At 41.9% G+C, this 25,767-nt stretch overlaps 1 protein-coding gene across 1 annotated transcript; it reads left to right on the top strand.

Annotated features, from left to right (window-relative positions):
* The first annotated feature begins 3,983 nt into the window (after positions 1–3,983).
* LOC108697819 (beta-2-glycoprotein 1) lies at positions 3,984–25,247 on the top strand. Its single transcript, XM_018228254.2, has 6 exons — positions 3,984–4,091; positions 11,941–12,078; positions 19,089–19,274; positions 21,993–22,172; positions 23,728–23,925; positions 25,161–25,247. The coding sequence occupies exons 1-6, from the start codon at positions 4,007–4,009 to the stop codon at positions 25,232–25,234; spliced, it is 861 nt and encodes a 286-aa protein (XP_018083743.1). The 5' UTR covers positions 3,984–4,006; the 3' UTR covers positions 25,235–25,247.
* Positions 25,248–25,767: the final 520 nt, after the last annotated feature.

Below are 25,767 nucleotides of genomic sequence, written 5' to 3'. Positions count from 1 at the left end.
TATCCTTGGAATACCATGGTGCTAAACTGAACCAGTGCATTTACCAAAAAAGAACGTTGCTTTTATTTTGTGACCTGTAGCAGACTGGTCAGTACTAATTGCTGATCGGCTGCATTTAGTAACTGCACAGGTGTAATTTAGCATCTGCATGAGTTCTTTTATTAATTATTGGTGGCCTGACCCAGCATTGGACTGGGGTGTCCTGGGCCCTATGGGTTGCGTCCTTAAGAGCCCACTCTTAACGCCCATTCAGGACCTCCTTCAGTGGTGTGACATGTCCCCTGGCCACCCTCCCGCACCGCACAACCTGTGACCTTCTTCCTCAGTCACAGTGATCGGAAGAAAGTAGGTGTGGAAGGATTTCCAGAGCTTGGGTCGGCGGGGCTCATGAGGTCTGTGGTTTTTTATAAGCCCATTTCAACTCAGGCCTGACATATGCTGGACCACAATGGGAAGCATGAACCAAAAACTGGTCAAACTCTGGGCAAACTAATCCTATGAAGCAGCTCTTATTCAATGGGTTAATTGCAATGCATACATATGGGAGGCAACATATTATGTAGGGAAGCAGTCAAACTAATGATTGGGTAGATCTGTCATTGTTGCTCTGGATTATTATAATCTTCCACAGACAGGGCAGAGCCAATGAACACCTTTACGTCTCAGTGTCCCTGGTAAGGGTGCCCCTGGATGATGCCTTTTGTCAATGTTTATATCTGCTTGTCCTTGTGTCTTGATAACAACAAACGTCCTATTATACCTTCCAAAAAACCCTGCAGAACCAAAAGCAGGTCAAAGGCTTTTCTCCTCTGAGACTTTGTCTCATTAGAATCCCCTAAACAATAATTTTTGAATTACTCATCAATACAAGTTGACATATGTTTTGATTGTAATTGTAATAATTATAGACCTCTGACTGTGCAGTGATTTGAGTGTGTTGCAGACTGAAGCAGAGCGGTTTTGGGGTGGTAGCTGTTATTCTTGCAATTGCCTTTGGACATTTCTACTCCAATATACCATAACTGAAATCTTTAACTTAGGTTATTGAGAATGTTCCCCTAATCTAAGTCCAAGTAATATGTTTAAGAATGATTAGAGTCCTGATAAGAGTCAGAATATCTTGCCCCACATAATCAGAGGACAAATTCATACTCAGAAGAGATTGTGCACCGCTTCAATAAACAATAACAATTAAATCAATGGTAGATTGTAGTCGCCAAAGAAAGGAAGTAACCAATAAGGTATATTACAAAGTTCTTTATATCGTTATTATACATATAAATGAGTTTGAACAGCAGTATTGCTTGTGTCAGTCTGGTGTCAATAGAGAATGACTCTGCAGAGCTAAGCAAGTTTCTCTTCTGTACCCTGAAGGAATGACCTTTCACAATCGGCACCCTAAATCCAGAACAAGTGCTAGGCTCCCTGGTCTCAGCTCCGCCTCCATCTGTAGCCGCCTTTCACTTCGGGAGGAGCCCCCCGCTAATCGGATGCCACCAGGTCTTAATAAGAGAGGAGCCTAGCAAGAGTTCTGGATGAGCAAAGGGGGACGATTGATTACCAAGGATTTTGGACGGAACGCCACAACTCAGGAGGAACCAAACGGAATAGCGTGGTCAGACAGGCTGGGTCGGTACAAGCAGAGTTCAAGCAAGGTCAGAAACACTAGGATCAGAATTGGAGAGTTGAAAATAATCAGACAGGCAGGCAAGGGTCAGGATTGCAGAGTTTAGAATAGTCAGGCAGGCAGACAAGGGTCAAAACCAGTATAAACAAGCAGGATTCATGAGGAAAAAGCACCCAGGAACTAAACAAGTTAGACCTAACAACGGGCAACTAATTCCATTCATGAAGTTCCTTTAATTACCTTTGAATTTTGCGCCAATACGCAATTACTTCATTACACCGGCGCATAAAGCCCGGAAGTGCGCGCCAAAGAGAAACCGGCAATGGAGGAGTCCGCTAGACCACTAGACCACCAGGGAAAGCTGTTGTTACATGACCTTAGCAAATGGGTTGAAATTATGGCTGGTGAACAGTGGGGTATATTGATCATGGAATTGGAATAATGCAGGACACTGACTACATACAGTATACTTGCATCACATTAATAACCATGTCAAGCTTGATCAAGACGGATGTATGGCGGCATTTCCATTAATATTAATAGGAGACCCCAGTGTACCCCAGATATCTGCAGGGAGGTTGACATAGTTAAATCACAGTGTGTGTCTTGGTTATGTGCATTAATAATTATAAATCATTTTACCATGCATTTAAATGGGAACTATTGCGAAAATGAAAATCAATTAGATATTTTTCTCTTCATTCTCTCTTCATTTCAGCAGTTGGGTGTCAGTAATAGAGCTCATTCAAGTAATGGATTCCAGTGCAAACAAAATCTAACAAAATAACGGCCTTTTGCACACATTTTGCATGTAGAGAGACAGGATTTCTCTCCAATACATCTTCTAGGCAAAAGGATCCCCCCTATAAGATATATTGGATCTAACTGTCAATGAATATCTGACACCCAACTGCTGCATGAAGAGAGAATGAAGAGAAACAGTTGCTGAAAGAGATATAGTGAAGATAAATTTCAGAAACAATGCAGAATTTTCAATTGATTGTATTTAGAAACTTTCTTTTTTCAGTATGATGAAGCTTATATTAAATTTTCATGTTCGCAATAGTTTCCCTTTAAGGTACATGACCCTGTTTCCATCTGGCAGCCTATTCCATATGGGGGACTGTGGGGGACTGTAATGCTGATTGTAATGCTGATTGGTAAACACACAAGAGACATTACATCTACATTTTAAGTAAGCTTCAAAGTTTGCGTGATATGGGTATTGGTACTGGGCATATCAATATTCTCTATATGTAGAATATATGGGTGCAAACTTAGGGTGTTATTTACTAAACTCTGAACGCAAAAATCACAAAAAATTTGTTATATTTTTTTATAAAATCTGAATTTTAAAAGATCAAATTTTTTTTAGAATTTATTAAATCCCAAGGATGGAAAAGTCTGAATCAGAAAATCCAGCATCTCAGACCTATAGAGGTTGCATATAAGTCAATTGGAGAATGATTTTTTTGATGTGTGATGGGTTTCGTGCAATACTCTGAAATTTTCGGGCAAAAATCTGAGTTTTTGCGTGAAAAAAAACGAAGAAATCTTTAAAATCGGATGAAAAATCAAATTGAGTATTAAACCCTGAGGATTGGAAAGTCTGAATCAGAAAATCCGGCATCTCAGACCTGTCGAGGTTGCATATGTCAACTGGAGAAGTCCCAATGATTTTTTGATGTGTGCTGGGTTTCGTGCAGTACCCTGAAGTTTTCTGGCAAAAATCAGAGTTTTCGAGTTAAAAAAACGTTAAAATCTGATGAAAAATCTGAAAAAATCGTGAATAAAATCAGATTTTTTCCTGCAAAGCAAATTTTCGGGAAAATGTAATAATAAATCTGGATTTGATTGGCGTTTGTAGCAGAAAATATTGAGATAAATTCGGACTTTGATAAATAACCCCCTTAAGGTGCAATGGAACAATGGACCACAAATCATCTTCAAAGAACAGTAACAAATTTATGTGCGCTCGTGTGTTGCTGCCCTTACAAGGGGGAACCCCCTGTATATATTTATATAATAGAAAACAGTTAAATCTGGGATGGAATCATTAAATTAAAAAAAATCTGATTAAAAAAAAGTATCTGTGTCAGCATGTGTAACATTGGACTGTTTTCATGGACTATATTTGTGTGTATGTTCCTAAACTGGTAGCACTAAGTGGGGCCAAAGTTCAAAAATCAGAGGCTGTACGGAACACAATCGCCGTAGCCTTTGACACACTTTTGGTCTTTTTTTTTCCTCCTGTCGTATATTCATTAGCGGTTAATCAGTAACGACTCCCCTTGGTATATATATGATGTGAGCAGCACAATGCTGAGCATAGACCACTTCACCTGAATTAGCGTCCCTCACTTTGTTGGCAGAAAGCAGATGCCATTGGGGGCACAAAAAAACATGGATATTATAGTTTTGGCCATCGCTATCCTCCAAGTGTCGTCAGTCTTCAGTGAGCAAGGTACGGTGCACAATTTATTTAGCAAAAGTGGGTTTATTCACAGTCAACACAATAGGGTTTTATTTATAAACAATGGGCAAATTTACATTTGCAGTAACCCAATCAAATGTTTGCTTTTGTTGTTTATCCTGCCTGAAAAAAATCTAATCACTGATTGGTTGCTATGGGTCACTGCCGAGGTGCCAAGTTGCCCAGTGTTTATATATATTTGTTCCCATGTGAACTGTCAGAGCCAAATAAACTCTGATTGGGTACCGTGAGCTGTGTATGCTGAGTGTTCCTTTTATATTGTGTTTAATGAGGATTGTCCGTTCTTTTGGATATTATTTTGTGTTGGATAATAGAAGAGCCAACATAATTGTTGTGGTTAAAACTCTTCGCCTTGTCCAACTTTCCTATTTCTGCTATTCATATTTTTTACCCATTTAATTCATGCACAGGTTGTCTCTAAAACAGCACTCGGTATATTGATCTTGAGCTCTATTCCAGGGCTTTCTTAGGGACACATTATAAAGATACCAAAAGAGGGCATGTGATTGACATACGTGATTCCACAGCAACAGTAAAGGGCAGTCTGCTTACAATAAAGGATACAAATGTAGAAGTGTGTTGTGCTGTGCTGATAAAAGCAGCAGGGGCGTTCTCATTGCATTTCATATCCATTCCCTTAAAGGGCATGTAAAGGCAAAAAAATAAAATCCCATTTTTACTTTCTTTAATGAAAAAGAAACCTATCTCCAATATACTTTAATTAAAAAATGTCTACCGTTTTTATAAGAAACCGAACTGAAATTCTCCGTTCATTTACTGCTGTGGAGAGGTATCGGGTCGGCCATCTCATCACTAATCAGTAGTTATGGCAAATAAACAAGGGCCTTAGACCCAGTCTGCACCATTTTGGTTGGGTCCACCAGGTCCAAGCAAGGCAATTCTTTGGAGACAGGGAGTCCCCTTTAGGCATAGGGCCGTATTGGGCAACCTAGGTACAACTGGCCTAAGCCTAAGGGCCAAATTTATGGAAAAAAACTGTGCTGGCAAAGCATGTATAGCCAATATACACCACTAAACCCTGGTTACAGGGGCAATAACTGCATTAGTAGAAATCAAAGGATTTTTACTTATTCTCTAAAGAGATCCTCTCATTCACTTAATTTCTGTGAAACTATATTTTCCAGCCACACTGCATGCCATGGGTAGAGAGGGATAAGAGTCAGGGCACCCGCTCAGATTCGGGGAGATTAGTCGCCCGACGACAAATCTCCTCTTCTTTGAGGCGACTAATCTCCCCGAAGTACCTCCCGCCGGGGAGAATGTAAATCGCCGTCGGGATGACAATTGGAGTGCTTTGTTTTCTGTAGCCAACCAGAGTTTCCTTGTGAGGCAAATTCGGTCGACTTCGGAAAATGAAGCGCTCCGAGGGCCGTCCTGCACTAGCTCTTACTGAATCGCGGGTCGGGCAGGTTCTGGCCGAATTCAGCTCACCACTTGAGGGTCACAGGCAAGTTGCAGGCAACCTTACACTGTCAGCTTCCGCCTTCTGACTTTATAGGCGCATTTCTACCCCGTTTCTTTTGTGATGTCATCGCCAGGGGGTTGGCACGGGTCTGTGAGCAGAAGGCAGGTGTGGGTGGGTTCGGGTCAGTCGCGGGTCAAGCTTTTCTTGACCCACAGATCACCAGAACAAAACTAACTGCTGATTGATTACTATTGGCACATGTAAGTTAGAATTATGTTTGTAAGCCAATCCCAAAGGTTCACTTCTGTTCTAAATAATGTTGATTAGCAGAGGCATTTCGAAAGCAGCACCACCAACAAGGGCCCAGCACAGTGGGACACTATTTCCAGTGATGCCCAGTGATCCCCAAACAGTGGCTCATGAGCATCATGTTGCTCAACAACCCATTGGATGTTGCTCCTAGTGGCCTCAAAGCAGGAGCTTATTTCTGGTTTGGAGGCAAGTTTTGGTTCCATAAAAACCAGGTGTATTGCCAAATAGAGTCTCCTGTAGGCTGCCAGTCCTCAAAGGGGCTACCAATAGCAAATCCAAGCCCATATTTGACCCCCAGGAACATTTTGCATGCTTGTGTTACTCTCTAACTTTTCTTACATTTGAATGTGGCTCACGGGTAAAAAAAGGTTAGGGACGCCTGTTCTAGCCTAACATTTGACTCCATTGTTTGACCACCTGCTTGTACTTCTCATTTGTTTCTAGTATCACTATCAATTCCTCCTTGACTATACCGGAGCACTTGCAGATACAATTGCTCCTGGAGGAAGAACCTAACCCATTCGTGGTGACCTAGAGAACAAGAGGGCTCAACCTGAAGGTAGAAGGGGGTTAATATAGCTAGAAATCAAGTAAAGAGAGAAATGGAACCAAATCTACGGATCTCAGTACATATTAGATGGTGCTTTCCTACTTAAAGTAGGTGCAAGGAGAAAAGCATTCAGACTGGAAGCTCCCACTTCTTTGTATAGGTTGGCAACTCCAACTGATGTGTATATTGACAATGATCAACAAGGAATAAAATATCCGGGACACATAGTAGAAAGCAGGAAAAATCACATGGCCATTAGAACTAAGTAAATCAGCTGTGATTTTATCATCATCATCAAGATGAGCTTTAAAATAATTAAAAAAGGGATCCTGTCATCAGAAAACATGTTTTTTTCAAAATGCATCAGTTAATAGTGCTACTCCAGCAGAATTCTGCACTGAAATCCATTTCTCAAAAGAGCAAACTGATTTTTTTATATTCAATTTTGAAATCTGACATGGGGCTAGACATTTTGTTAATTTCCCAGCTGCCACTAGTCATGTGACTTGTGCCTGCACTTTAGGAGAGAAATGCTTTCTGGCAGGCTGCTGTTTTTCCTTCTCAGTGTAACTGAATGTGTCTCAGTGGGACATAGGTTTTTACTATTGAGTGTTGTTCTTAGATCTACCAGGCAGCTGTTATCTTGTGTTAGGGAGCTGTTATCTGGTTACCTTCCCATTGTTCTTTTGTTTGGCTGCTGGGAGGGAAAGGGAGGGGGGTGATATCACTCCAACTTGCAGTACAGCAGTAAAGAGTGATTGAAGTTTATCAGAGTACAAGTCACATGACCTGGGGCAGCTGGGAAATTGACAATATGTCTAGCCCCATGTCAGATTTCAAAATTGAATATAAAAAAATCTGTTTGCTCTTTTGAGAAATGGATTTCAGTGCAGAATTCTGCTGGAGCAGCACTATTAACTGATTCATTTTTTTCCCATGACAGTATCCCTTTAACAAACCAGGGTCTGTTTTACTTTAACAAACAAAAGTTACAGGCTCAAAACAGAATAAAACCCCAAAAAAACAAATTAAATTATATTCTGTATCCCTCCACATGTCTGTCAGCTGAAAAGATGAGTTGAGTGAGTGATAGAGCCACACTGATGTATTGGGTCTGGCTGATTTCAGAAAATGATTTGCAATTAAGCGGCAGATAATATTCGAGATATATGAAACAACTTTAACAGCGTATACATATTTTATGTTCGGCCTCTGGTGGTTGTATACGTTAACAGTCATATAAATTATGCAAGATCTTGTAATTAATATTGAATATTCCTGTTATCTCTAGTAAAAATGTTATAGCTTTGTTTCTTTGAAAACTAAGAAGTCCTCCCTTTAATCCTTGGTTTTGCTTTAGTTGTTTTAGCAGGCACCATATTACTAGTGATACCATGGAAACCCCCATTTAAGATTCCGTTGGGCCACAGCTTCGAGGAACTGAATTGTCGTCCTTAGGGCTACCCACAGAAGGGTTAACCCTTTATGTGCCAGCCATGCCGGCTATGGCCAGAACCATGTGTTGCTAGGAAACATGTTTCTCCCCCGCATTGTCAGCCATGGAATGTAAAAAGAGTATCTATGGTTTGTGGTAGTCAGGTCTTTGACAGCCAGTGCCACTGAGTCTTCTACTCTATGTTTAATATATAGATGGGACATTAATATGAAATCTCTGCACATGTAATTTGAGTCCTGCAGCAGGTCCAGTATCAGCACAGATTGGGCTGCTTGTGTCAGGGTCACTTAATCTTTTGGACTTAAAAACAATAATATCATAAGGGAACGCTGTGGGTGGAGAGTCTTTCAGACAGGAGCTGTACGTGCACATGGGACAAGAGAAGCAAAGAACAAGATCATAGAGATGAGGGAGAATAGTCAGGAGACTAACAGGACTGGAACAGGACAGTGCGGGTGAAAAGAGCAGAACTGGAAAGCAGAGTAGAGCTGGAGCATGGTTCAGACAAAAAAAGCACAGAGACAGAAACCCAACGGTCTCTAGCTCAAATCCCAGCAGAGCCTTAGGGTGGTTGCAGTTGCCCAGTGAAAAATCTTCTTTACTGTGGGTGACTAATCTCCCCGAAATGCCTTCCCACCAGCAAGTATACGAGTTTCCGGCGGAATGGCATACAAATCACTTCGGATTTCCAAGTTTCCTCGTGGGACAACTTCGAAGTGATTCATATTCTTGCCGGCGGGAAGGCATTTCGTGGAGATTAGTCGCCCGCAGTAACTAAAATATGACGCTGGGTGACTAATCTCTCCATCTGCAACCACCATAAGGCTCTGCTGGGATTTGAGCTAGAGACCATTGGGTCTGCCACCACCCTTACACAAAGTTTCTCAAAATTATTGGTAGGTGTATGGTGCACTGCAACACCCAACTGACATCCATGTACAGTGGATATTGGGCATCTGCTGAAACATCATGCCGACCAGCTCATGGTGCAAAGACAGATGAGAAGATGAATGTGGTTGGCCTGTGTATGGTGACCTTTCTGAAAACAGGGAGGAGAAAGAGCAGCAGTCCATTATCGAAAGGGTTAAATAGGCTCATAGAATAGATTCAGGAAATGGTGAGGACAGGCAGCAATCAGGACTGTTAGGAACAGGTAAGAAGTCAATAAGTGGACAGTTAGCTAAAGTGGTACAATCAAGAGCACCAAGAACTTAAATTAAAACATACAATCGGACATTACTGGGACAACTGGGATCTACGTTGTATTTTTATTTCGAATTTGGTTAAAAGTTATGGCACAATGACATCACATGCATCGCCAGAGGACGGGCCATCATGGCCAGAAAAAGTTGAGGTTAAGGCCATGGGTGCTTCTATTTTGGAATACATGAACACAGTGTCCAGAACCCTGACCAATTAAGCAAATGCAGATCCAGGAAGGGTCAGTGGACTCATGGTTGCAGGTCACAAATTAAGCTTCTTCTTCTCCTCACTTTTTGGCTCCCCCCCTTTGGTGTACCCCATTTTCAGTTCACTTATGACCTCACTTTAATGGCAGACAGTGATGCAATTTTTTTGGTTTCAGCTGATATATATAAATGAAACAAGAGGAGAAATGGAGTGTAGCCCCCCCCACACACACACAGATCTCGCACATTCCTGACCATCTCATTCAGCATCCTCCGTTACCCATCAAGCCTAAGCACACTCTGTACATACGGGGACATCTTTACAATAAAAAGCCATTGATCAAACACACTGAAAGCAGCCGAAGCTTTAAACTATTGGCTGCTCAGAGTGGCAGGAGTCCTTAGTTGCCATTACATTACTCATTGCTTTTCCAGCCAAACAGACACAGCTCTGGTCTCTCTGGTAACTAAAAGCATTATTCCCACTTGTGTCCCTAACTTTGAAAGTCACTGCACAATGTCATGTTAAAAAAAAAACAGAAAAGCTGATAATGACCTACTAGAGCTTCACAACATTTCCATCGACATCTTGTGACGGTTGTCCTTCATGATTATGATGGAAATGGCAATACTTACAGTATATTTCCAGGGGTCCTGAATTAGTTCGCTTCCATTAGTTTTCCTCATAATTTCAAGAATTGGATATAGGAAACACAGCCGGCCAAAGAGTGTCCAGACACTAAACAATGTCAGTATTTGGAACACTGCTGAATTCCAAGCTGTCTCAGGAAAGCAATATCAACACTTTTGATATGGAGTATGGGTTGTTCAGAGGCAAACAAACTAACATCACCATATTCAATGGAGTGGTATAGAGGGAGAGGATTCTGGAGTAGAATAAATGTCCTCTGAAATGATAAATGGCATTTCACCATCTGGCAATCTGATGAACGGTGAAAGTTTGGAGGAGGAATTTCTGGGACTGTTTCCATTGGTTTCAGCTATGGCTCCAAGTTATAATCAGGACAACCGTTTAGGGTCAGGGCACACGCTTAGATTCGGGGAGATTAGTCTTAATCTCCTCTTCTTCAGGTGATTAATCTCCCCAAACTGCCTCCAGCCAGCTAGAATGTAAATTGCCGGCGGGGTGACCCTCTGAGCGCGTTTTTTTTGAAGTCGCCTGAAGTTGCCTCACGAGGAAACTTCAGGCTACTTCAGAAAATGAAGCACTCTGAGTACCATCTTGCCGGCGATTTACATTCTAGCAGGCGGGAGCTACAATGTGATTCTTGTCAATTCCCTGCCTGCTGCTTTATGGCAATGATTTTCCGAAGGCTCTTTCCTGTTAAAGTCCAATCATGCCCCATGCGCCATGTAATGTCCATACAGAATTGGTTTGTTGAAAGTGGAAGAACTTGAATAACCTACACAGTCACAGATACCTGAGTTTAACCAAACTGAACCCCCGTGGGATGAAGTGCAGCACCAATGTCTGATCCCCAATATCAGTCTCCAACCCCACTCATGTTCTTCTGGCTGAATGGATACAAATCCCAACAACAATATTCCAAATCTAGTAAAAAAAAAAAACCTTCCCAAAAGAGCAGAGACTATTATTGCATAAAATCCATGTTATTATCCTTGGCTTGGGAACTTTCACAGGCAGATGCCATGATACTTTGGCTATATAGCGTAGGAACTAACAGAAGCCTACATTCTATAATAACAGAAAAGGGCTGCAATAAGACCATGTACTAGAGTCCTGGACGGAACCAATTTTTTAAACCCGAACCAGACCCACGACTCGGACCCGCAACCTGCATACTTACCCGATTGGACCCGCTACCCGACCCGACCTGGAAGTACCTTATCCACAACCTGATCCGCGATCCGCTGACCATAAGGAAACAGGAAGTGCTGTCATTGTAAACCAGAAGTGACATCATTGGTAGTTGGCATGATCAGAAAAAAAGGAGTAAAATAGGAAGCGCTGTCATTGTAAACTGGAAGTGACATCATTGGAAGTAGGCGTGATCAGAAAAAAAGGAGTAAAACTCGCTATTGAGGAGACTCGCGGCAAAACCGGCAACCGCAGGTTTTTGCAGGTACACAACCCGCTGAAGGACTCTACCATGTACCCATTTGGGCCATCTTTCCCAATTAATTTTTTCTCTGTGCGCAAAACTTTCAATATTTCTCCTAATTTCTGTTTACTGAAAGTAAAAATTAGCCATTGGTAGGAGACCTTTCAGGACACTGTGACAACAACCCCTGTTGCTCATGATTGGTCTATAAGGAACCATTGTTAACATTAGCTATCACTACAATAAGAATAGACTGTATTATCAGACACTTTCAATGGTAAGCATGGGCTTCATTCTTGCATTCACCTCTTTCAACCTTACATTACAAAGTGCAAACATCACCTTTACATAACTTTGAAGAATAAGAAAACTCCTAGAGGTTTCCCTTGTTTAGCAAATATATTGAAGATAAGACTTTTTTCATGGATGAAGGCATTTCCTAGGCAGTGATGGGCATGGTAGTTAATCCATTCTGTGCCTAAAATCAAATTAGAATTGGTAAATTGTTGCTGAAACTCTACAGAATAGAATATACGTATTAGTGATTCACCTGTTGGGTTGTGTTTCTCTTTACTTTGGCAGATGTTTGGAATACATGTCCTACGAGGAATGAAAACCCAGTGGGGCAGACTTGCCAGAAGGCTTGCACACATCATGGGGAATGCGCAGGAAAGCGACAGTGCTTATGCGACGGTGACTGCGGCATGAGTTGTATCTTAAGTATGCACCCTACTAATATCTGGAAAAACATTCCAGTTTGTTGCTTGATAACTACTGTGCTGCATTTTTATGCTGATAATGTTCACACAACCATGTGCACCCCACATATGCATATCTTTTAAGGATATACCACATGTAGGCACAAAGGTCAAAATGAAGGCATTACAGGTGTTTCCCAATTTATTTTTGTTGACCATTGGGTGTACAAAGAACATCAGTTTCAGGGTTAGCGATGTTAAAACCTGTACACTCCAATCCAGTGTATCCACAACAACCAATCAGCAGCTAGCTTGTAATGGTCTAGTTCAGTGGTCCCCAACCAGTGGCACATGTTGCTCAACAACCCCTTGAATGTTGGCCTCGAAGCAGTTGCTTATTTTTGAATTCTTGGCTTGGAGGTGTACTGCCAAACAGAGCCTCCTTTAGACTGCCAGTCCCCATAGGATCTGGATAGGGCAATCTTTGCTCTTGTCAGATCTTAAATATTTATTTCCCCACCCAAATTGTTGGGCAAATAAAGAGTTAGAAGTTACTTTTATGCAACAGAAGACAGCCAACTCAGATTAGAATTCTCCAGCATAAGGCTCCACCCATCAAACTGAATTACTGTATTTTCCCCATGATATATTACTTCTGTTGAGAGTAGTTTAATTGAAAAAGTGATTTTTTTTTTCTACTGGGAATATGTTCTGCCCATTCAGCAACCACATTTTCCATAGTGAGTGGTTAAAAATAGTATAGGATATGTCCAATCAGCCCCTCTCCATCTGCTGTTGAATTGCTCAAGTTTGAAAACAGATGGAGAGAGGTAGACAGGTCACCCAATGTGTAGGAAGTGGTGAAAGAAGATGAAAATAAATGACCTGCAGAAAACTCCATTCATTAGGTTTGTTTTTCCATGGAAGCAAACAAAATAATCCCCAATGGTAAAACTATTTGGAAATGTCTATTTACATCCAACAAATACACTGAATGGGAATATAGTGCATAAATGGGCATCTGAGCTCTCAGATTTATTCATTCTCAACAGAGCAGATTTATGAAGGGTTGAATTTCGAATTCATGGGAGTTTTTTTAAAGCTCCCATAAAATCCCATGAACTCGAAATTTGTCCAATCGCAATTTATTAAAAAAATTTAATTTTCTAAACTCAGTTGAATAGGATCGATCTGAAAACTCGAATCGAATTCCAATCAAATTCCATTCGAATTTTAAAGACTTTTTCTCTGAAAAAAACTTGAACGTCAGGAAGACTGCGAACAACTCCATACTAAAACAGCAATTCGGCATGTTTTAGGTGGCAAATAGACGAATTTGATTTCTTAAAGGGCCAAAGTATGATAGATCTGGAAAATCTAATTTGAATACCTTAAAGAAAACTCCAATTCGAATTCCCTAGTCTAATTTGATAGTTTTGGCCATAAAAAAACTGCCCATTAGTATACGAATACATAGTTACATAGTTACATAGTTAAATCAGGTTGAAAAAAGACCAAAGTCCATCAAGTTCAACACCTCCAAATGAAACCCAGCATCCATACATACGCACTGACCCCTCCATGCCCTCACATAAATTATATACCCATACCTATACTAACTATAGAGATTAGTATCACAATAGCCTTTGATATTATGTCTGTCCAATGAATCGTCCAAACCACTCTTAAAGTCATTAACAGAATCAGCATCACAACATCACCCGGCAGTGCATTCCACAACCTCACTGTCCTCACTGTCCTCACTGTGAAGAAACCCCTACTCAAATCATCTTCAAATGAAAGTTCTTTTCTTCTAGTTCAGTGATCCCCAACCAGTGGCTCATGAGTAACATGTTGCTCACCAACTGCTTGGCTGTTGCTCCCAGTGGCCTTAAAGCAGGTTATTATTTTTGAATTCCTGGCTTGGAGGCAAGTTTTGGTTGAATAATAACTAGGTGTACTGCCAAACAGAGCCTCCAGTAGGCTGCAAGTTCAAATATGGGCTACCAAATAGCCAATCACAGTCCTTATTTGGGGACTTTTTTTCATGCTTGTGTTGCTCCCCAACTCTTTTTGCAACTGATTGTGGCTGACGGGCGAAAAAAGGTTGTGGACAACTGTTCTAGTCTGAAGGTGGGCCTCTGGTGCGGTGATCCTCTAAATGGGTAAAAAGGTCCCCTGCTTTTTGTCTATAATGTCTTCTAATGTACTTGTAAAGTATATTAGAAAGGAAGTATTTCTCTTCAGAGCACCCATGGCCATTTATATTAAAATGTAAGGGGAATATACTGCATTTATAGTTTGTCTTCAGTTCTCCTCAAATAGTAAGAACAATGGAAGTTTCTGTCCTAGGCTTACATGTACATAAGTAGCATGAGAGAGAGAGAGAGAGAGAGAGAGAGAGAGAGAGAGAGAGAGAGAGAGAGAGAGAGAGAGAGAGAGAGAGAGAGAGAGAGAGAGAGAGATCCTTCTGTCTGTTGGCTCGTTGGCCAAGATGTAGCAAATCCCAATACAGTGGCTGCAAAGACTCAGCAGTGGAGATCAGGTGCCGTCTCTTTGCATAGATTCTGTGTTATTGAGGTGTGAGAGGAAATAAGAACACTCATGTCTCCAGGTATTTCAGAGAATGATGATGATCTATCTAGCTCTCTCACCAGATGAGGCACAGTATATTTCCCTTGGGCTACACTGGCCCACATTTGATGTAATAAAAGCATAGAGGACTTTTCTGCAGAAGAAAGCATGCAACCTTAACTCCTTCACTGCTCAGGTCTTTTATGTGAGTGTTTTTGAGTTTCATAGCAGTTCTGAAGAATCAACATGTTCTTAAATAAGTGGAAGTCAAATGAGGCGTCAAATGAGGCGACTGCAATGTTACAGAATATGCATTGGTGTATTGTGTCAGATAGTTGCTGTGTGTTTTGCTTCCACCACATCTTAGAAGTTGTGGGTATGTGGTATCTTGAAGGGTTACTGTTGCTTCTTTACCTGCAGAATTTTGCTTAGTCGTGAGTCTTGAGGAACACCAGAGGCACAATGTATGTTCTTTCTTTGAACTGTCCAACTTTACAGCCTGTTCGGCTTGCCACTACACTATTGATGGCTTGCCACACCCGTGGATTGCTGGTCACAGACCCTTCCTCAGGAGGACCATTAATTGTTATAAGGAATTTTGAGGTCAGGTTCCCAGAGAAACCAGAAGACTTATGGCACATGGGGTGGACGTTCATGATGACGCTTTCAAGTGAATGCATGAACGATGGAAGGCCCAGGGACCTCAGGGAAGGGGCTACAGGCACAAGAAATTATTTTTCCCAATAGAAGTTTTAGAAAACTGCAATACCATGGCCAGTCCATGGTTTGGCACACAAGGATTGAGGATAATGGGTAGGGATGCACAGAATCCAGGATTCGGCCAGGATTTAGCCTTTTTCAGCAGGATTGTGCATGGTCAATCCGAATCCTAATTTGCATATGTAAATTAGGTGTGAAAAGGGAAATCACGTGACTTTTTGTCACAAAACAAGGCAGTAAAAAACATTTTACCCCACCTTTTCCTTCCCCGCCCCTAATTTGCATATGCGAATTAGGATTTGGTTTGTTATTCAACCAAACCTTTCACAAAGGATTCGGGGATTCGGCCTAATCCCAAAAAGTGGATTCGGTGAATCCCTAATTATAAATTGATATGGAATTAACACTATTGAAGTGTTAATGTGAGGCATTGAGGTCGGTGGTATAAATATTGGGGGCATAGGTGGTGCAAATGTGCTAATCCAAGGACAGATGGAGTATGGGTTGTGCCTCTGACTATATTCCCTACAGGAAGACATGATACTTGAGCCAGTATTTTGGGCCATTGGATGCTGTAGATATGGCAACACCCTAGCAACCTGTTTTCAACTTCCCTGTCAATGAGGGCATTACTCAGTGCAGCTGCTACTGGAGGCAGTGCTAATTGTTAGATTTAAATACAGTAACATATACAGGTGGAAACAGGTGGCTTAATGCCTTGCAGTGCTAGAGCCTTGAGTTTGATTCTGCCCTGGGCACTCCCCCAAATGAGTTTGCATTTTCTCCCTGTGTCTGTGTGGGTTTCCTTCTACATTCCCAAAATATTCATGCAGGTTAATTGGCTCCAGATGAAACTCACTACAGAAATAGGGACCTTAGATTGTTAGCTCCACTGGGTCAGGGGATGATAAACAATCTCTGTAAATCCCTGGGTAAATGTGTTGGCACAGTGTGCACAATAGGAAACTGTAATATGCTGTGTTTGTAGATACAAATGAAAATCAATTTGATCTGAACTATGGAATAATAGCCCAGCGGCATATTTTGCAGCATAACCTCATAACAGATGTTCCAAGGAAGGACGTTTTTATAACCCAAATGTTGTGTCTATTCTATGACGTCTATCACCGAAGGGAAGGTGACCAGATGGTGCTGTTTCTTACAGTGGCATCATTTGGATACAGCTTAGGAAAGGTGTTATCTGCCCCCTGTATCTAAAACAATCCATGCAAAGTAATGGGAATGAGTTTATTATAGGGTTAGGGGGCTCCTACACCCTAAGTTGCTAAATATGTGCTAAGCTAGTTTAAAACTGTACCGCCGGTTTATGTTGGAGAGGGATAACACATAATTTCAATGATTGTATTAAATGCAGGAGTCATGGGTCCATTGACTGATGGTGAGGGGGGGCATCATCAAGCTAGACCCAAAGTGGCATAAACTGTGGTACGAGCAGAAGCCACCACAGCCGTCATATTTTGAATGGCCTCAGAGAGCAGAAGCGAGAAAGAGAAACCATATCCTATACAGTGTTAGACTGGGTCTACAAGGCCCACCAGAGCATCTGACACCCTGAGCCTACTCTCACTATGCTCTCATTATATACAGGTAGTGTTTAATTGTGCAGGTTTGTATAGGCCCATAGTGTAAATAAAGATGGGCTGATGTTAACTTTAGGTTTGGCCTGGGCCCTTGCTGGTCTGATGAGAATTCTAGACCTGGGCCCAGCAGGAGATCCTCTGATAGGGATGTCCAACCCTGGTCCTGGTTTAACAAGGCAAGAGGGTGTCAGTTACAGTGGGGGTAGTGTAAAAAAAGTAACATCAGGTCTAGTTACCTATAACAACCATAGACTGGTGCTTGTCGAGGCACGAAACGCAACAGGCTTTTTTTTTTTACCTGTAAATCAACTTTTGCACCTTTTGCGATACTCTTTCCTGGCCTAGATAAGCTCAGCATCTATCGCAAGCAAAAATCTTATTGGCTTGGGTCACCAAACCTGGCAATTGAAAAGTTTTAAAGGTAGACAAGAAATTAGCAAACATTGACTCTACGGTTGGTAGGAAAGCAATACTGCAGTGCTGCATATCAAATCGACCTCCTTCACTTGAAATGATGCTTAATAAACTCGACTATGCTTACCGTATGGATTGACTTGAAGCCACTCTTAGCAGAGAGCGTAGAGTTACATACTTTTTTGCCACCTGGATAAAATACATACAAACACTACCTCCTGTTATTAGTGATGGCGAATAAATTCACAAGGCGCAAATTCATAGCAAATTTCAGCGGTTTGCCGCCGGCAAACAAATTTGCGAAACTGCAACTAAAATTCACCGGCTCCAATATAATTTGGACGCACAGCAGAAAAGTCACTCGCGTCAAAACCGTGACGCATCAACACTATTCGGACACCAATTGACTTTAACGCAGGCGTCAAAATTGACGCGAAGGGCGTCAAAGTTCGAGTTTCGCAAATTCTCCACCAGTGATGTGGAATGGGAGAGATATTCGCCCATCACTGCCTGTTAAGGTAGAACTACATGGCCGATTTAGTTCCAATGCGACGCCATAGAAATGATGGAAGTAGTCGTAGCGTGCATCTGACATGAGGCGACTGTCGGATGCAAACGCATCATGCAGCGTCTGCATCCGACAGTCGTATCGTGAAGGATGCAAGCTGCGACTACATCCGACATTCCTACAACTTACATTATTTCCGGCGCATCCGACTTGACGCCAGCGTTTCGTCACATGGCATCAGATCGAACCTAAATCGCCCATGTAGTTCTACCCTTAGACAATGAGAAAAGTAAGTAAATACAATCACTTGGGCGTACCTAACATTTGGCACCCCCAAATGCAAGATGATTTTCCTTCTCCTTTAATGCCCTGATAGTCTTTCATACAACACAACCCTTGGTGGAATGGTGTGGGGCTCCAGGGTAGAAAGGGGGGAGGGTAACTTGTTCAAGTTTTCAGGGTAATGCAATGCTTAAAGGACAAGGAAAGGCAAAAAAAATAAAAACCCATTTTTACTTTCTTAAATGAAAAAGAAACCTTTCTCTAATATATTTAATTAAAAAATGTGTACCGTTTTTATAAGAAACCTGACTGTATGCAGTGAAATTCTCCCTTCATTTACTGCTGTGGATAGAAATTGTCAGACGGTCCCTAACTGCAGGGAAACAATCATACTTATGAACAGCAGGGGGAGCCCCCGCCTTACTTCCCAGCCATGCAGAACTCAAGCAGCTTTGTTTGTGACAATCCCTAAGCAGCCCAGACCACACTGAGCATGTGCAGGGTCAGGCCAAGATGTTTAACAAAGTTACAAGATGGTGACCCCCTTTAGCCAACTTTGAAAGCATAAATCATTAGTTTAATTAGGCTTGTGGTTGCAGTAAGTTCATGCTTATGTTTAGTATACAAAATACAGCATTTCTATCCTTATTCTATTTTAGACTTTCCTTGTCCTTTAATGTACATTTCTGATCACTGGACGGTCAAAGACCCCACTTTATATTTGTGGCCTCGACTATGATTGTATTGGCATGTTTCACACTGTTCTTTAACAGTATCTGCTTAATAAAGACATTTAAAAAATAAATAAATAAAAGCCTAAGGCGACCTACTACTGCATCACCTACTCAACATGAAAGGAAACAACCAGAGCGGCATAACGCTAACCATCCATATTGTTTTCCAGCCAATAACCAGACTCTTGCTCTTTTCAAGTCCGCAGTTGCCCTTGGCCTGTAGCTATAGAGAATGCCGAGACGAGGCTCGTGACAGAATCGAAAAACTTTGGGGACGAGATGTTAGTAATGTGCCAGCCTGGATTCAAAATGGCAGCTGGACAAGAGATGACACTTAGCCGTTGTCAAGGAGACAGGAAGTGGAGTGTAACCGCAGCCTGTGAAGGTAACGGCAGAACCACATGAACATTATTTATTTGACTTCTAAAATTCATAAAGCCGGGTCTTTCATCTTTCAAATTCCCTTTGCATTTTTAAACACATTTTCAGCGAGGCTACCAGGAGACCGACCCAGGTGCAGCCGCGTTCTGCTCATCTGACTGCTAAACATGGGGGGATATTCCCAGCTGAGAATCCTCTTATTTAATCATGCCCAATGCAGCTGCCTCTAAAAAACGAAATTCCCAGAAATCTACACCTGCCAGATAAAGAAGCCGGCAAAGTGAATTATTTCTGTGATTAATGATGATCTGGACAGTGTAGCGATAACTCATCAGAAATGACTGTAAATAATGCAACACTACTAATAATTTAGCGACAACTGGATATTTTATAAACTAGCTTTGCTGAAACAAGATCCATATACATGCAAGGCAGTTAATAAAAATTATACACTGATTAGCAGAGAAAGCATGCTCTAAATTATCCAGTAATTTCTATATATAACCTGATTTTGCATTACTTTATATGCAGTGATGTGCATTTGTACCATACAGACAGATTCCCTTCCCAGAGACTATTATCCCACTGTTACTATAGGCACCATCTCTCCCTACTATACCTCTTATCCCACAGTCACACTCCCTTCCCAGAGACTATTATCCCACTGTTACTATAGGCACCATCTCTCCCTACTATACCTGCTATCCCACAGGCACAGTCCCTTCCCAGAGACTATTATCCCACTGTTACTATAGGCACCATCTCTCCCTACTATACCTGCTATCCCACAGTCACACTCCCTTCCCAGAGACTATTATCCACTGTTACTATAGACACCATCTCTCCCTACTATACCTGCTATCCCACAGTCACACTCCCTTCCCAGAGACTATTATCCCACTGTTACTATAGACACCATCTCTCCCTACTATACCTGCTATCCCACAGTCACACTCCCTTCCCAGAGACTATTATCCCACTGTTACTATAGGCACCATCTCTCCCTACTATATCTGTTCCCACAGTCACACTCCCTTCCCAGAGACTATTATCCCACTGTTACTATAGACACCCTCTCTCCCTACTATACCTGCTATCCCACAGTCACACTCCCTTCCCAGAGACTATTATCCCACTGTTACTATAGGCACCATCTCTCCCTACTATACCTGCTATCCCACAGTCACACTCCCTTCCCAGAGACTATTATCCCACTGTTACTATAGGCACCATCTCTCCCTACTATACCTGTTATCCCACAGTCACACTCCCTTCCCAGAGACTATTATCCACTGTTACTATAGACACCATCTCTCCCTACTATACCTGCTATCCCACAGTCACACTCCCTTCCCAGAGACTATTATCCACTGTTACTATAGGCACCATCTCTCCCTACTATACCTGCTATCCCACAGTCACACTCCCTTAACAGAGACTATTATCCCACTGTTACTATAGGCACCATCTCTCCCTACTATACCTGCTATCCCACAGTCACACTCCCTTCCCAGAGACTATTATCCCACTGTTACTATAGACACCATCTCTCCCTACTATACCTGCTATCCCACAGTCACACTCCCTTCCCTGAGACTATTATCCCACTGTTACTATAGGCACCATCTCTCCCTACTATACCTGCTATCCCACAGTCACACTCCCTTCCCAGAGACTATTATCCCACTGTTACTATAGGCACCATCTCTCCCTACTATACCTGCTATCCCACAGTCACACTCCCTTCCCTGAGACTATTATCCCACTGTTACTTTAGGCACCATCTCTCCCTACTATACCTGCTATCCCACAGTCACACTCCCTTCCCAGAGACTATTATACACTGTTACTATAGACACCATCTCTCCCTACTATACCTGCTATCCCACAGTCACACTCCCTTCCCAGAGACTATTATCCCACTGTTACTATAGGCACCATCTCTCCCTACTATACCTGCTATCCCACAGTCACACTCCCTTCCCTGAGACTATTATCCCACTGTTACTTTAGGCACCATCTCTCCCTACTATACCTGCTATCCCACAGTCACACTCCCTTCCCAGAGACTATTATACACTGTTACTATAGACACCATCTCTCCCTACTATACCTGCTATCCCACAGTCACACTCCCTTCCCAGAGACTATTATACACTGTTACTATAGACACCATCTCTCCCTACTATACCTGCTATCCCACAGTCACACTCCCTTCCCAGAGACTATTATCCCACTGTTACTATAGGCACCATCTCTCCCTACTATACCTGCTATCCCACAGTCACACTCCCTTCCCAGAGACTATTATCTAAATGCTGTAAAATAGTGTTTTTTCTACCTACCGTGAAACTATATATGTAAATTTTGTACCTACAAGCATTGACTCATGCACCATATTTAAACTAAAACTAATACAGTACTTATTCCCTGTAAAACACACATACAATGTGGACCTAATAAAATAAAACCAATTTGAGACACTCGTTTGTGATATTATGATTACGTTGTAGTTGTAATTATTTCTTGTTTCTTGTTTCTATATTATATTGTATTTCTCTCCTAGTTACATGTTTGCGCTGTGTTATGATGACTGAATGCTACATTTGTATATTATGAAAACAGGGATCCGGTGGGAAGGTCCTTGCACAATTTGTCCAACAAGCTATGTTTGATGTGTTATGGGTCATGGTTACATTATGTTTTCCTTTGCCTTCCCTAGAAACGTTTTGCCCACCCCCTCCAGAGATTAAAGATGGTTATCTCGTGGCAGTTAAAAAGCAAGAGTATGAGGTATCTGAGGTGATCTATTATTTGTGCCAAAAGACCTTCTATCTGGATGGTTCCAACAGTGTTACCTGCCAGACTAACGGCACATGGTCACAGACCCCACTGTGCAGAGGTAAACCAGGAATGTCTCATGTTCCCCCAAAACATTTTATATTCTTGTAGTTTAGTACTGGCATATAAAACTATAGTTGACTCTATTGTGCACCTGTATGTAGGTATAGTTCACTGAACACAAGCACACAGCATGATATCTATGATTAGCTTGCTATTGAGGCTTCTGAGATGGGACCTTCAAACTCTGATAGGTTAGAGAAAACTGTGCAGGGACTTTCATTTATGCCCTCTTCTCCCCAAAAGCCAATCATCAGAGTTTGAATGGCATCATGTTTAAAGGACAAGAAAAGTTCAACTAAAGTAGTAGGTAAAAATGTTGTACATGATGTTTTGGGCTTCTGTACCAGTCCAAGGCAACCACAGCCCATTAGCAGTAAAGATCTGTGTCTCCAAAGATGCCCCAGTAGCTCCCCATCTTCTTTTCTGCTGATTCACTGAACATGCTCTGTGCTGCTGTCACTTACTGAGCTTAGGGACCCACTCACAATATACAGTACACATAGAATAGAAATGTCACAATATAAGGCTGATTAGTAATTAATACAGATAATTACTACATGGCAGCACAGAAACCAGTGCAATTAGCATCAGAATTTAATAATCAGCAAACCTGTAGCATCATCTTATATTACATGGGAAGCTCATTTTCTGCTGGATAATTAGTGAGGAGCCCTAAGCTTAGCTTCTCAACAGCCAATCAGAGCCCACTGAGCATGTGAGTGTCACAGACACTTTCCAAGATGGTGACCCCCTGTGACAAGTTTGAAGTCCTGGATCATTGCTGCTATTGACAAGCTGAAACTTTAGGCTGGTACAATACGCTCAGTATATAATACATGGCATTTTTAGCCATATTCATTTTTTAAGGTTTAGTTCTCCTTTAAATAGACAGAATATAGACAATTCCAATGCAAACCTAAAGGTGGCCATACATGGAGAGATCCGCTCGTTTGGCGATGTCGCCAAATGAGCGGATCTCCCTCCGATATGCCCACCTTAAGGTGGGCAATATCGGGCTGATCCGATCGTGGGCCCTAGGGCCCAACGATCGGATCCTAACGATGCCTAATGGGCGGTCGGATCGCGGGACCGCATCAACGAACAGATGTGGCCGCGATCCGAAGGGATTTTTAGTCCCTTCCGATCGAGATCTGCCTGACTTTCGGCCAGATCTCGATCGGGGAAGCCCGTCAGGGGGGGGGCCCATACACGGGCCAATAAGCTGCCGACTCGGTCTGTCGGCAGCTTTTATCGGCCCGTGTATGGCCACCTTAACTCACCGTGTCACCTGGCTGCACACTTTCAACCAAGGTCAGAATCCATGTGCAATGTTGCCACCACAAACCCACTTTTCCCTATGGGTCCCCATATGTCTGCACCCTTTTAGGCTCCATGTGACATAATGACCCCTATTATATATATGTTTTCAGGGCTATGACAATGACAGAGCCACCTACATTTGCACCATCTATGCCCCTATGAACATTGCCTTGCCCATGGGCATTTGTGTTTCTCACAATCTGCTTACAGAGACTTTGCCTCCCCTTCCCCAGCTCGGTGTAAAATACCTGCACAGAGGAGCCGGGTGTTGTACAATGGAAAGAAGTTGTGGATCACAGAAATCCCTGAGGCTCTAGTGACTCACTTTGAAGAAGTCACATTTTTCTGCCGAAATAAGAACCAACAGTGCAGCTATCCCGCTCCATCCCGATGTTTCGATGGAGTATTGCCGGTCCCAGAGTGCTATGAAGGTAAGATGATGTCTGATACAAGTTTTAGAGGTACCCAAACCCCAGTTCAAGCTTTGTTACCATTATTAATATATAAGGCTACATGACTGCCTCCACTCTAACCATCTAATCATTCCTTACCATCCAGATCCATCTAGTCTTGCCAGGATCATCCCTCGTAACCTCATTAAAACACAAAGTAGTTCCCAGTACTGCCAGTGCTAGTGTGCATGTGTGTTTGTGGTGGTGATCCAGTTATGTTCATGGTGTCACCTATGAGCCATTCGACTGGCAATAACGGTCTAGGGGAAAGCACCTCTTCTTGTAAGATCCACCATATCTTCCCATAGAGTAGATATCTACATAGTGAGTCCGAATGGTCAAAGCATGGGAGAAAAGTGGAGTCCAATTGTTAGCATATCCACAACAAACTAATACCCCGCACATGTCGATGGTCTGCATGTTCAGCCCTGAGCAACCAGTCCTCATCCAATAGTTATAGCCATACATGTTGCTGCCCCATTTCTAAAGGAATGGTCCACCAGTTTCTTGTATGATCCACTGTATCTTCCCATGGAGTAAATATCTACATAGTGTGGCTGAATGGTCAAATCAAAACTCTACTTGTAGGATCCACCATATCTACCCATGGAGTAAATATCTACATAGTGTGTCTGAATGGTCAAATCAAAACTCTTCTTGTAGGATCCACCATATCTACCCATGGAGTAAATATCTACATAGTGTGTCTGAATGGTCAAATCAAAACTCTTCTTGTAGGATCCACCATATCTACCCATGGAGTAAATATCTACATAGTGTGTCTGAATGGTCAAATCAAAGCTCTTCTTGTAGGATCCACCATATCCTCCCATGGAGTAAATATCCACATAGTGTGTCTGAGTGGTCAAATCATGGGAGTAGAGTGGACTCCAATTGTTGGCATATCCACCACAGACAAATACCTCCCACACATGCTGATGGTCTGCATGTTCATCCCTGAGCGACCAGTCCTCATCCAATAGTAATAGCCAATGGCAACATACATGTTGCTGCCCCATTTCTAAAGGAATGGTCCACCAGTTTTGTTGGAGCTGACAAAATCAGCCAACCACCTTGCAGTTCCCAGGAACAGAAGTCAGCTCATAGTAGATATTCTACTTCTTTGCTTGAGACAGTTGGTGGAAACTGAAGTTGGGTCTGCTGTTTTATAACTGAATGTACCTCTCTCTAAACAATTCTATATTTTTGTGTAGAGCCCACATGGATACAGTACAATTTCTTCCCCAAAAATGTTGTGTCGGAAATAACGTCATGCCAAGAATCCTAAAAGAGCTCAAGGAGGAGACCAATGCAGCAACATACTGTTTTCTTCCTCAAGCCAACACCAAAGGGGATTTTTTTTTAAATTTTATTCACAGTTTATCCTGTATCCATTCACTATTAAGGCAAAAGTGCTCATTTGCTAACACAAGAAAAGCTGCAAAAAGCAATACGGCTAATTAACTATTTTACCCTTTGCACTTCTGTTCAGCAATGAGACTTAGGTTCTCAGAGGATTTTTTTGTAGAAGTAGCTCAGCTTGAATGGAACTTTTGTAAAAAAAAAAAAAATATTTATTTGTACTGAATAAACAAACTTTTATTAAAAAATATTGTGAAAGAATCATGGAGTTGCAGCCTCATTGGTTGAGATGGTTGTAACTAGGAATTTGCCATCTCTGGTAACATTATGATGATGATGATGATTATCCTTATGATTTACTCTCAGAGATCCTCCTGACACAGACTTTCCTTAGGAACCTTAAATTCCAGATTTGGTAAAAAAAGGATTTGTGCACAGGGATCCTCAGCATGGGGTCTT

The sequence above is a fragment of the Xenopus laevis genome, chromosome 7S (assembly GCF_017654675.1).
Source record: "Xenopus laevis strain J_2021 chromosome 7S, Xenopus_laevis_v10.1, whole genome shotgun sequence".
Classification (NCBI taxonomy): Eukaryota; Metazoa; Chordata; class Amphibia; order Anura; family Pipidae; genus Xenopus; species Xenopus laevis.
Note: the sequence above shows the minus strand (reverse complement) of the source record. Positions and strands in the feature narration are given on the sequence as shown.